Genomic DNA, 12,642 nt, shown 5'->3' with positions numbered 1-12,642 from the left:
TGGCAGGTAACAAGCCACATCAGTTTCAAAAGCTGTGTTGACAGTGCACATCACGATGGTGGCGTGAATACGCACTGGGGCATGGTCCTACCCTCAGTAATGCCAGTTCCTCCACTAAGCAATCCAGTGTGTCCTGAGCCAAACAGGTCTCTATGCAGGGCAGAATGAGCACATCTTAATATGCAGATATGATAACAGTCTGAAACATATGTTTGTTTTGCTGTTCTATCAAATTGTTCCTATCACTGTTCCCACAGATGATCCCATTGCATTCATGTGCACTCTGGCACAAAAATGCTGTACAGGCCCTGTGCTACACAGAGGTGGTGCTGGAGCCGTTGCATATACAATTTGTCAATTGCTAATGAACTGTATAGACACAGCTATGGGTAGTTAATACCAATTTGCATTTCCCCTACAAGAACCCAATGCTCCTTGCTCAAGTAAAATTCCTGCTAGAATTTTTTTTGTGCTGCAGAAACAATTCTACAGTGTTCAGCCTATGAGTCCTTTTTATTTCTAAAAGAAAGGGTAACAATGATGTATGCAGTTCTTCAGTAATTCAAGATGTAATGTTACTTAACCTTTTTTATGTCTCTCTACATCTGTTACACATTACACCCAGCTGTGAGCTGTTGTTCGTGCTTATCTGTACAATTTAAGCAGTTCGAGTTATGTGATTTGATTCTGCTAATTTGTTGGTTGGTATGGTTACCTCGGTGTGAAAGCTCTTCTGTGAGTCTGGTGGCCAACACTGTACTCCTGTGAGTGCATTTTTGTTATTATGTGACTGTTCTCTGTGAATAAATGAGAGTCTAGGATGCCTGGGTGACAGTTCTGCATATAGCATTAGCATAACACTTTCCACGTACCAGACCCTGTGTGCAGTAAGCTGCATACTGCAGTAGATGAATTCTCTCTCACTGCGTTTGCAGTGACACAGAAGGGCAGTAATATGGCCAATGAAAAATTACTGTCCTGGTTTATGCTTAGACATCAAAGGCAACTGTTTATTTCCTATAATCAGTGCGTAGTGATGCACAGGAGATACAGCAACACTTGTGTTGCTGCAGAAGCCCCCTTATGAAAAGCATCTAGCCTTTAGCGTGGAAGAACATTCAGCTGATAGGAGGCCAGTATAGGTGTCTCCTTAGTTATTAGGTCCATGAATTACAGAGACAGTATACAAGATATATTTAAGCGAAGTGTTGTCTTAGGATTTTTGGTTAATATGACCGACCCTGCCTCAAATCATGGTGTGAGAAACCAGAGAGCTGTAATTGAGTCCCAGTAGGTACTCCCTGCTGCCACCTCCACCCTGTTGCATCGAACCATCCCCAGCTGATGCATACCAGCAGAGGTTATTTCACTCTGGTGAAGAAGAAAAAACCTGGCATGAAAATGATTGCCCCACACTATGGAAGCATGAACTCAAAACCTTCATTTCATATGCTTCTGCCTCAACAACCATTGATGATGATGATGGTGGTGTTTCCTAAACAGACAACTGAGATCATTTTTCTGCAAGGAGACAAGGAATTTTTGCGCAATAGAAAGACAACTTGCATTTTATGTAGTAGCTGAGTTATCAATAAAATAAGTTAGATTATGTAGATGAGTCTCCATATAATGCTGTATTTTGCATGTAATGTCTCCTTTCTGCCGTGGGTGCAATTGACTGAGATATTTACACTTGAGCTGCAATTTGCAGCTTTGCTCAGTTTACAGGATATTGTTATATGCTGCAATTTTTAGTAATATTTAACTAGATCAAAATTAGGCTGGCTAGGGCTGGCTCATCTGATTTACTTGCTTTTGCAGTGAAATAAAAAACTGAATTGCTTCCATCTAGGTAGCAATAGATTGTTTTGAAGAAAAGATGTTTTTGAAGGCAAACAGGTAATTATATGTGGTGTTGTTATACAAATTCTGCAGGTCTGCTTTATAAGATTCTTCAGAAGCAGAGATTTGCAAAAAAACTCTTTCTAGCCCTGCTAGCCTAAAGTCTTAATTTTGAAGCATATTATCCTTTAAAATATGGAGACAGCGGTGAGCTTGACTTTTTCCAGTTGTTGGAAGTAGGACAAAAACGTGTTTATTGAGTCCTATCCTTTACGAAAACTACTTAAATCCATTTTATTTTTAAACTGAAATTTTACAGGCAATAGGCCTGATTTTCATTTCACATATGCTGGTGTCAAATCAGCGTGGCTCCTCAGGATTTTTCAGTTTGCGACTTGGAGACTGATTTAAATCATATTTTAGTGGAGAGACCATTATGAAAGTTAGCATAGTCACAACAGCCCTTTGAATACAATTTTTGTCAGTTTAGTCAATAAACATCATCTCCGCACACCCCCCCAAGTGCACATTTTCAAATGCCAGATCCAGGTCATTTTATCAAACCAGAATGAAATATGTATTTTGAAGTTAGCTCTTAGCACGGGCATTTGTGAAACCAGATATTTACAGAGCTTAAGTCCACTTACGACAATTAATGTGCCACTTCCTAAGCCTTTCAACTTCATAGGCTTCTAGACTGGGTTGATGACAGTCAGGGAGGCAAGTTCAGGCCATTAGTCTAACCATGTCAGTGCTTAAGCTGCCTGCATAGCCAAAAGCTTTTTCTTTCTGCCCTGGACTCAGCCTACGCTCTCCATAGCCATGAAATGCTGCACAAGCAGCTGTCTTATTCCCCATTCCAGGACATCAGCCAATGTCTACATATCTTTGTCTAAATATTCAGATATCTTGTTGTCTAAATATCCTTGTCAGAAGCATTAAAGAACCAATGTCTCTACGTTGTCTTGCCCCCGTTCTCTTTTTTCAAATAACTTCTTGCTTCTTGGAAAAAAATGGTTTTGTTCTGCTAACAGGAAACTCATTACATTCCAATTCCATGTAATTCCCCTTTCTTGTTCATGGTATTTCAGTAAAAAGAATACGTATGTAGGTGTGTCAGAGGGATGTCACTTCATTGTGACTGTGATAGAAAAAAAACCCCATAGAGCCAGATTCCTCCATCCCATAAAGAAAATGCAGTCCTCTCAGGTGTTATGCTTCCTTACAAACAGTCAGGTTTTAAAAATAAAAGTAAAATTGTAAATATCTTGGAAATTAAGCACCATTGCACGTCCCCCTACTGATAAATTGCAGCAGCACTTAACAAGACAATGTCTGACTTCCATGCTGTATTAAAGGGAAAGGTCATAGTTAGCTGTGTATATAAAAGTCTGTGTTTAATTCTCTGCGTGCAGCCATTTTAATGTAAAGTCAAAGTTAAAAGGTGGTTCAGTCATGGGTGAAGAGCTGTTGAAAGTATCAGCCTTGCTGTTTGTTTCCTTTTTAAATGATTTCTTTTGCTTCACTCCATGTAATAACAGCAGCTTTCATTTTACTTTACCTACACAGATCACACATCCTTCACCCTAATAAAAAACACCCGAAGGACTTAACTGAACAAAATATGAATACTTAGGAAAAGCTAGCAAGGCTTGTTACTTGTGATTTCGTACTATGTCACGATGGTTCAACGGTACTGCCTATGGTGTGAGTTGCGAGTACGTTGCCTCAGTCGGATGTAAGGGATAGTCTTTTTGATACTCCCTCTGAGGGAAGCTGAAAACCCAGCATTCCATAAACCAAACTATTTCTTATAGGCTTGTGACATCTTCTGCCAAAACAATGAAATCTGTTTGGTTTGGTTTGGTTTTTAAAAGCAGTTATCCCTCAGAGAGATCTGTTGAGCTCGCTGTCTTTCAAGAGCCTTTTGAAGGACCTTGTCCTTGGATGCTAGGTGAAGGGTAGCAAATGCAAAGCAAGCACTGGCATTCTTCAGCTTCATTACAGTGCCATCAGATGGAACAGGATGATCTCCACATGCCAAACTGAATTGTTGTTGAATTAAGTCCTCAACTGTAAAAAGTGTAGTGCCTGCCTCTCAGCTTTTGCAACATAAAGCTTTTTAGCTTCTGCAGCATAACATTAAAAAAAAACCCCAAACAACAAAATCTGTGTGGTTGCATGTAAAGAACTTAACTCTTACATTTACTAATGTCAAAGCAGAAATTAGTGTTTAAAAGATGTATTTGAAGACTGCAAATAAAACAAACTTTCTTTTAAAAAATGGACAGATGGTAATTCCAAATAAGTATTGTCTGTCACCGAGCTGAAATACTATGTTAAAAATTATGATACTTTCTATTGTTCTGTGATATTTTGTTAGCAGGGCAATACCATATTGATAATTGTGTTCACCTTGTTAAAATATTTTGCAAGTCATATACTAATTTCCTAATATTTTTCCACTCAAAAAAGAATATTGAGTGCTTTGATAAATTTCCCCTTGAGAGTGTATTAATTAGGGAGTATTTTCAAGTGAAAGTTCATGTAAATAAAGGGAATGCAGATTCATAGTGAATGAAATTACTATAGCCATTTTTTAGGTTTAATTTCAGCCCTATTGTAAGATTAACAGGTTAGTCAGAGCAAGCTTAGCTTTAAACACTGAGTCAATACGTAGTTACAATACAGTTCAAAAGATGCTTGCCTACCCCTAATCATGCAAACTGATACTCGGATAAATCGCAGAATGTTTGATCCTTCTACTGAGGGGAGTTACACGTTTGGAGCTGTGTGTTGCACCAAATGTTGTAATAATATCGGCATATGAAATGTCACGGTGCAAGAATTTACTTGATAATTGTCTTGAGTCATTTATCATTAAGGGAATCATGGATCCATGAAGCAATTCAAGTTGGAAGAGACCTCAGTAGGCCATTTTATCCAATCTCCTTCTCAAAGAGCACGACTTAATTATTTTAATTATCATTCCATGATAATTTAGAGATTGACACAAATCACGAAGCTAAACTAGACAGACAGTGAAATACATTGTCTTGAGACTGGGGCAATGAGACAGAGGATTCAATTTATATAAAAGGATGTATTTCTGTTCTGTGAGAACAGGATTTCTAGATTCTGTTATAGAGAGCAAAAGGGCAAAACATCCAGATCGCCAACAGCACAGGTGTCGGTGCATGATGTAACTGAGAGAGCTTAGTAGTGGAATTCTGTGAACCATGCACTGAAATAAGTATGTTTGGACATGGCAAATAAACCGTGGCTGGAAGAAGAAGGATTCTAGAACTGGCTGCCAGAATTTCCATTTCACTGAAACTAATACTCACCTCTCTGAAATGATTTCATTACTGCAAGTCAATTTTGCTTTGTACCCATTAGATAAAACTGATTTTAAAATCTGTATAGAAGAGCACATACTGAAAGGCGGGGTGGGGTGGGCAGGATGACTCTTCTGATATGGGAAGAGTCAAGAATGCTGCTTAATTTTAAATTAAATCATGAAAGCTCTGAAAGTTGTTGTGTAATATGGTAGAGATTTGTCATGATTTCTTTGCACCACTGTCTTGTTTCCAAAGAAGCTTTCAAATCTTTGGTGTAGTTTATTCAGTTCATTTTCTATGTTCGTATGTTATTCTGCAACGTCAAAACCTAGGTCAAAATGTCTGGGAGTTAGACAATCAGTGTTTTTTTTCTTCTTTGTCTGAACTTGATAGAGAATTTTCCAAGGAAAGAGAAAAAGCCAAGGCCCGAGGGGACTTTCAGAAACTACGTGAAAAACAGCAGCTTGAAGAAGATCTGAAGGGATATTTAGACTGGATTACACAGGCAGAAGACATTGACCCTGAGAATGATGAAGAGGTTGATGAAGAAGGCAAGCGGAATAGTACGTGTTCTTTACTATGTACTACTTCTGTGTGGGACAGTCTGACTGCTTTTAAGGGTGTTACACTGGGGTGAATGCAGCTTATCTGATGTTGCTTTCTGATTTTCAGTTTGCAAAAGTGTTTGTAAGCAGAGCAATCACGTCTGTTAATATGTTAATACTGAGTCATGGAAGATAATTCAGAATCTTACAACAAAATTCTGCTCTGAGCTGTCCATGTACAAATCATTGTCTGCACTCAGTCACTACTGAGACTTAAAATCTTCACTTTAGTTGTGTTCTGTAAAAAGTTAGTGCGTGCAAGCTACGTGCCACTAAGTATCATCGTAAATCCTTAGTCAAGAAGAATATGTGTTTCCCTGTAGGTGCACACAATAGAAATAATAATAATAGAAAAAGCTTAAAAAATATGACCAAAACTACAGTCAGGAAATAACCATGTGCTAATAGTGAGGATTTTTTTTTGAGTTTTGAAGAAGGGAAACGATATTCTTGATCTTTCTTTCTGATACTAAAGAAAACTATATAAAAATCTTTTTTACTAGATGGATTAACCGAGTGTGAAATAAATAAAATCTTGTGGAATTTTTTTTCAACACTAAAATATAATTGCCACTTACTTAGAATGTATTAATTTGACAGTAGTGTCTAGCTTATTATGGGAAAGGAAGTTTATGCTGTAGTGGCCCTCGAGTGCTTATGACCTGAGTCTTAATGTGAAGGAACAAGTTAGTTTCATGATATTGCAACAGCTGTAAAAGTTATAATTGATTTCTCTGTCAGAAATTTCAAGCAGTATTTTAATGTCATAATTTAGTAGAGGTTATTTTAGCTTCTTAGCCATGTTTACGTAGTAGAGGTTAAAATTTTCATGAGAACTTTTAGTGCTGTACATAAATGAGAACATGGATTCAGGATGTGGTTTATGATTTAATACTTAACGTAATATACATAATAATGCTAAATAGCACCTTTTTATTTATATGATACTCGGGAAAGTCATGATATTATTAATTTACATACCATTGTATATACATAAGAAAATGTATCTACGAGTGGTTTGTCAAAGGCAACTCAGAATATTATGTTCTGTGTTGAAATAATACCTTATTACTGTTCTTTTTCTTCTAGTGCTGCTAATTTATTGTGAACTGTTCTTTTAAACCATAGTAGGTTTGATATTGAGGTATCTGTTTTTAAACTTATCTCTGTATTGCATGTAGTTAGGTTTTTTAAAATCGTTATATGTTTTGAGTTTCAGAATTTTATTAGCCCTTTAGTTCTCAATAAAAGCAGGGTATGAATCTGTGGTACTGACTGGAAGGAAACAAGATGATTTTATGAAAGGCTGGAAAGCAACTTGTGGGTTGATGTTGATGCCAGCATCACCCAGAAAGGAATAATTTATGTTTATCTGAAAATCTGTAGCACAAACAGAGGTTTCATCTAGAGCAGAGCAAAAAAGCCAGTGAGTTCACTGTACTTGGTTATTACTACTAATGTTGTGTGGAAGGAATATATAAACTGTGGGTTTGAGTATCAGGATAAAATCCTAAAACTGAGAAGTAAAAGATTGTATGTTTTATGGAGTAAATACATGTCGTACAAGACTGCGGTGCAGAATTGTAAGTGATGCGTTGGACAACTATGCAGTCAGCTGTGGTGCTGATGGACTTGGTTTGCAAGTTTGCAGGTGAAATCCCAGGAACCTTTTGCATCCTGTTCAAATTGGATGTTTGTTAATTTGCTACAAAAGAGCCATTTGCTCCAGCATTGCTTAAACAGCTTCTACATCATATAGGTCTTTCATAAATCAAAAATATTTGTTTACGTAGTTGTTGAGTTTGAGAGAGCTTTTGGCTCTAAACTGTTAGCTTAGACATAATTTCAGAGTAGGTTAAGCATTGGAGGAGACTTGCAGAGTAAAAATAGGAGAAGGAAAAGAATTAAAAGAACTTAAAATCCCAATAATTTAATTTTAGGCATGTATATGTATTTTGAGTGGAAATTTCCAGCAAATATGCAATCTCATAGCAGTCCTCTGGGTTTGTGCATGTGTGTGTAAATGTGTGGCTTGGAATTTAATTTTTAATCATAGAATCATAGAATGGTTTAGGTTGGAAAGGACCTTAAAGATCATAGAGTTCCACCCTCCCTGCCATAGACAGGGACACCTCCCACTAGACCAGGTTGCCCAAGGCCCCATCCAGCCTGGCCTTGAACACCTCCAGGGATGGGGCCTCAACAACCTCTCTGGGCAACCTGTGCCAGTGCCTCACCACCCTCAGAGTGAAAAATTTCTTCCTAATGTTTAATCTAAACCTGTCCTCTTCCAGTTTATATCCATTCCCCCTCGTCCTGTCACTACCTGCCCTAGTAAAAAGTCCCTCCCCAGCTCTCCTGTAGGCCCTCGTTAGGTACTGGAAGGCCGCAATAAGATCTCCCCGGAGCCTTCTTTTCTCCAGGCTGAACAGCCCCAACTCTCTCAGCCTCTCCTCATAGGAGGGGTGCTCCAGTCCTTGGATCATCCTCGTAGCTCTCCTCTGGGCACGCTCCAGCAGGTCCATTAATCTCCAATAAGTCAAATAATATCAGCTGCAACAGGGTGTAAAGGAGGAAGGGTTGCTGAACTGCTCCACCTCCTTGCATGTCACATTGCATGGGGAGGTATGATGAGAGACAGCACGAGCTGTCTATCCAGTTATTCCATGGAAAGCTTTTAGGGTTAGGAGCATCTTTATGCCATTATCAATGAGCTACCTGTTGGGAAATCAGGTAAAATTTAGCTAGTTATCACTAGGTTAGTAATCTTGAGTAGTAAGCTTTGGAATAAATTTAGTCCAGATATACTGGTAGTGGGTTTCTAGAACAGTTTTTGAAGCATAAGGTAGGGCTGGGTCTCAAGATACACTAAATAATCATTTGCAGGCTTCTAGGCAGCTATGTCCCTACTTTGATTACCTAAACCTCTGGATGATCAAGATTGCTGGTGATTTATGGTGATGGAAGATCACCATAATGCTCTTCAGCGATGTGGAAGAGCTCTGGGTTTAGGATACAGGAGACTTTTTTATGACAGGAAAAGGTACAGATTTCAAAGGCGGTTAAATCAGTGTTTAATAGCTTCTTACATAATCCTTTAAAAATGTAGTTTAGATTCCTGCAACCCCAGCATTTTAAAATTTCTAACCACAGAAGTCATTAAGTCAAGTTATTTATATATGAACCCCCGGTATTTGTATGTCTCTGTTGCTGATATGAGCAGGTGTTCAGTGCTGTTGAATAATTACATTTTAACTACTAGAATTGTAAATATGCCTTCAGTAAAAGTTGTAAGTCGTTATTATGAACCAATAGCTAGTTACCCTGAAGTCAATGAATGACTTCCATTGACTTCAAAGCATTGCGAGTTTAACTCGAAATGCAAAAATGAGTGAGAGGTGAGGGGCTTGGCTCTGATTAGTTATGCTGCTGGTAATTTCAATTTGTTTTGCCTAACGTTGCTTGTGTTGTATATATGGACACATTTTTATTTTCTGCGTTGCCACTGCTGCCATCTACTGTTTAAATGCTGGGATTACATGTACTTAACACGAAGGGGTTACATTGGCTGACTTAATGGAAGAAAAGAAGAAAAGCAGACTTAGTTGCTTTGGCCGTTCTTCCAATAAACATGGTAAAACATGTTCTGATTTGCAGTTGAACTTTATTTTGTGCCAATACTGCATTTGATGTGTTAGCTTTTGAAAGCACATATTGTATGCATTTTCTGTAACAAAGGCGTATACATCTTTAGCATGTAGACCTTCGTGCATGCAGTTCTGCTGTTTTACATGCATGTCTGAAATAGACTGGTGCTGCAGTGCTCTACCTTCCTAAAGCATAGCCTTTAATCTCTTTGGATTTCCACTGAAGTGTCTTTGTCTGTGACTGTTCTTGTTGAAGCATAGGTTTTCTTTTTCAAAAGTCAGGTAAACTAGATAAAAAATGTATTTTAAATTCAGGTGTGAAGAAATTAAAGTATTTTACAAGCTTTATAGTGGATCATAGTGTAAGCTTAGAACAGTATGATGATAATATTTACTATTTATTTATAATACTTTTAATGTAGAAACTAACAAAACATACCAAACTTTTACTGTATCTCCTCTTGTTACTGATGGTTTTGTTTCTGTAATTTGTGTTTTATTCAATTTCTTTCCCACTCACAGTGGAGATGGACAGAGAGTTTAGAGTACGATAGTTATTTGCAAATCTGCACTCTTGTAATACTGGCAGACGTGTTGATTTGACATAATTAGAATTGTAGTAATCAGATCTAGTTTCAATCCTACCTACAACAAAGTTATTGGAGCAACTGACTTCCTTGCTGTCCTTAGAATCACTATTGTGGCTCAGGCTAAGGCTGCCAAATCTGATCCAGTTGCTTTAGAGAATGCAGAATATTAAGTCAGAAATTCCTAGGACCTGATGCGCCCATTTGCTACAAATACCGAGTCTGCTTGAAATTTTAATTAACTACAATTAGTAACTGTTACATATATTCTCTAATAGCTTACACAGCTTTTCAGGCTGGAATAATTTTTCCATAAAAATTGCTAAAAGGCAGTGGTTGCATTTTTATTTTGGGTATGTGTTTCAGCATAGCCTTTAAACTAGCAGCTTCAGGTTCTGATGTCAGTCATGAAGCAGCATGGAACTAGCTGAAAACTTGCTGTCGTCTACCGGCTGCAAGTGCTGTCTCGCTGCTAGTACCTGACCTTGCTAGTCAAAAACATTGTCAAGCATGCATGCACTGACTCAGTTTCATCTGTGGCTGGCCGGGCAGGTGGACTTTTTATATGTAGGATTTTTCCAAAGTACAAATCAGTGGCCTAAGTCTATTTCTGTATTTGTGAGACTATTATGCTGATCTGAGTACCTTGAACTTGGACTACCACTGCATTAGAAATGCCACCCCCTAAATATTAGCTCTACCACTATTTCTGTTAAAAGCACCACATCTGTAGAGTATACAACTTTATCAAGATTCATAGTGCCATCCTTCAGGCTAGAAGTGGTTGGTTCAGTGATGCTTCTGTTAATGAAGACTGATTATTTTGCTCTCCTTCCATTGCTATGCAACCATTCAACCTTATATTGAGTTTCCATTGGCTGTCTATAAAAAGAGAGAGCCTCTAAGAATGATTGTTGATAGTATCAACATTAAATCTGCACTATGAAAACAGATACCTCCCTACCGTATCATGTAGAACTTCTTTCAGGCAGCCCTTCCTTAAGCTGAATTTACCCTGAGGAGCTTCACAGTCAGAATAGATAGTACCACTTATTTCTGATATGTTTTCTGGGCATACAGCAGGCTTAGGGAAATTTGAGATGAATTTGCAATGATAAAGTTGCCTCTTTGGGGATTTTTTTTGTTCTGTTTTCCTGTTTGACTACCTCAAAGATTTGGTGGAAAGGATTAAGAAAATCCATGTACTGATTTGAGAAAGAATTAGGAGAATTTTGAAGCTCATGGATTTGGTTGAATGTTACTAGCAGACAGAAGATGACTATTTGATCTAAAATTTTGTCAGTATAGTACCTTTTTAAATAATTTTAAGATTCCAGAAGCTATTACTGATTATCTGACTAGTGGTGCAGATCACTCCACTTCTGCAGTTCTTTTCCTTCAGCACAGGTAACTAGAAAACTACCTGAGGTGTCTCAGTGTGGAAAGGACATCAGCCTATGGATTAAAAATTAAAATATTAATTATATACTTTCTAGAAGAAAACATTTCCAACGATAATACTTGCCACCACAGGTCAGTAATTCAGAGTGTAATTTAGCTTGCTTCTGGATTCTACAGTGACACTAAATTGTCATGTCGCAGGATTATGGAATTCATTTCTTTCAACTCCAGCTGGCTAGGACGTGCTGATGGACACCGACTTGCTCTTAGCTATACATTAGTTATGTTATGTCCTGGAGTGGAGTTTGAAATCTCTGCTCCAAAATCTGAAAACTCTTTAGAGTAAATAGTGAATGTTATAAGATGAGAAAACCAATCTATTTTCTTATCTACAGAAATAAAATGTAGTAGCTGATATATTTGACCTATTTTCTATATATTCAGGGAAGTATTAAGCTGCATGCTATATGAGTTGTTTATATTGCCTAATGCAAGCATTCTTTCATTTGAAACCAGTTACCATAATTGAAGAGAGCTGATACTATCTAGAAATCTGGATAATCTTTCCAGAAGAATGCCAGTAAAATAAGGGCAAAAGGTGAATAAAGGATAGAGGAAATTTGGTATCTCCCTTTGAATACTGGAGTACCAGTTTAAAGAACTCAAAGCTGGCCTTACTAAGAGCAGGCAGCCTTTCAAAAGTTCATCTGTGTGCTGTACTTTGCCCAATGAACACTCCCCTTAAAAAGCTGTGGTCATGACATTGAGCCTTTTCAAGCCTTGCCAGGTTGCTTGCATTAGTGAGAGTGGATGTGGTCATGCAGTGCTGTTGCTTTTTTCTTCTGGCTAAAGGTTTACTGACTTGCTAACATTGCTGGAGCTGGACTTCCACATGGTGCCTTTCTCAGTACTTCTGACAAGTTTTTCTTTTGGCATATAAATTACAGAATATTGATAGCTGAGTTTCTAATGTAAACTGAACTGTCTGTGGTTCTTTTTTTCCTCTGATTTTTGTAACACAGCACCTGCAAGTCACTAATAGGTCTAGAGCAATAGCCCTGTCTGAAACAGAGAGTAACATTCTGGCTGTATTTAATAATTAGCAGAACTAACATTGGCTTCAATAGGGACAAAGATTTTTTTTTCTTTTTCTTTTTTTTTTCTTTCATACTTTGTTTTTCTTCATGCAGTCATGTTCAAAAAGGGCTGGTCTTTCTTA

General features: G+C 37.7%; 1 protein-coding gene across 1 annotated transcript in view; it reads left to right on the top strand.

Annotated features, from left to right (window-relative positions):
• The window catches only part of CACNA1D (calcium channel, voltage-dependent, L type, alpha 1D subunit), a 199,321-nt gene that overhangs the window by 98,193 nt on the left and 88,486 nt on the right, over positions 1–12,642 (top strand). Inside the window, 1 exon segment of the mRNA XM_009880937.1 lies at positions 5,577–5,746. Coding sequence (XP_009879239.1) covers positions 5,577–5,746 — 170 coding nt within the window.

This window comes from Charadrius vociferus, unplaced genomic scaffold (assembly GCF_000708025.1).
Source record: "Charadrius vociferus isolate BGI_N301 unplaced genomic scaffold, ASM70802v2 scaffold63, whole genome shotgun sequence".
Lineage (NCBI taxonomy): Eukaryota > Metazoa > Chordata > Aves > Charadriiformes > Charadriidae > Charadrius > Charadrius vociferus.
Note: the sequence above shows the minus strand (reverse complement) of the source record. Positions and strands in the feature narration are given on the sequence as shown.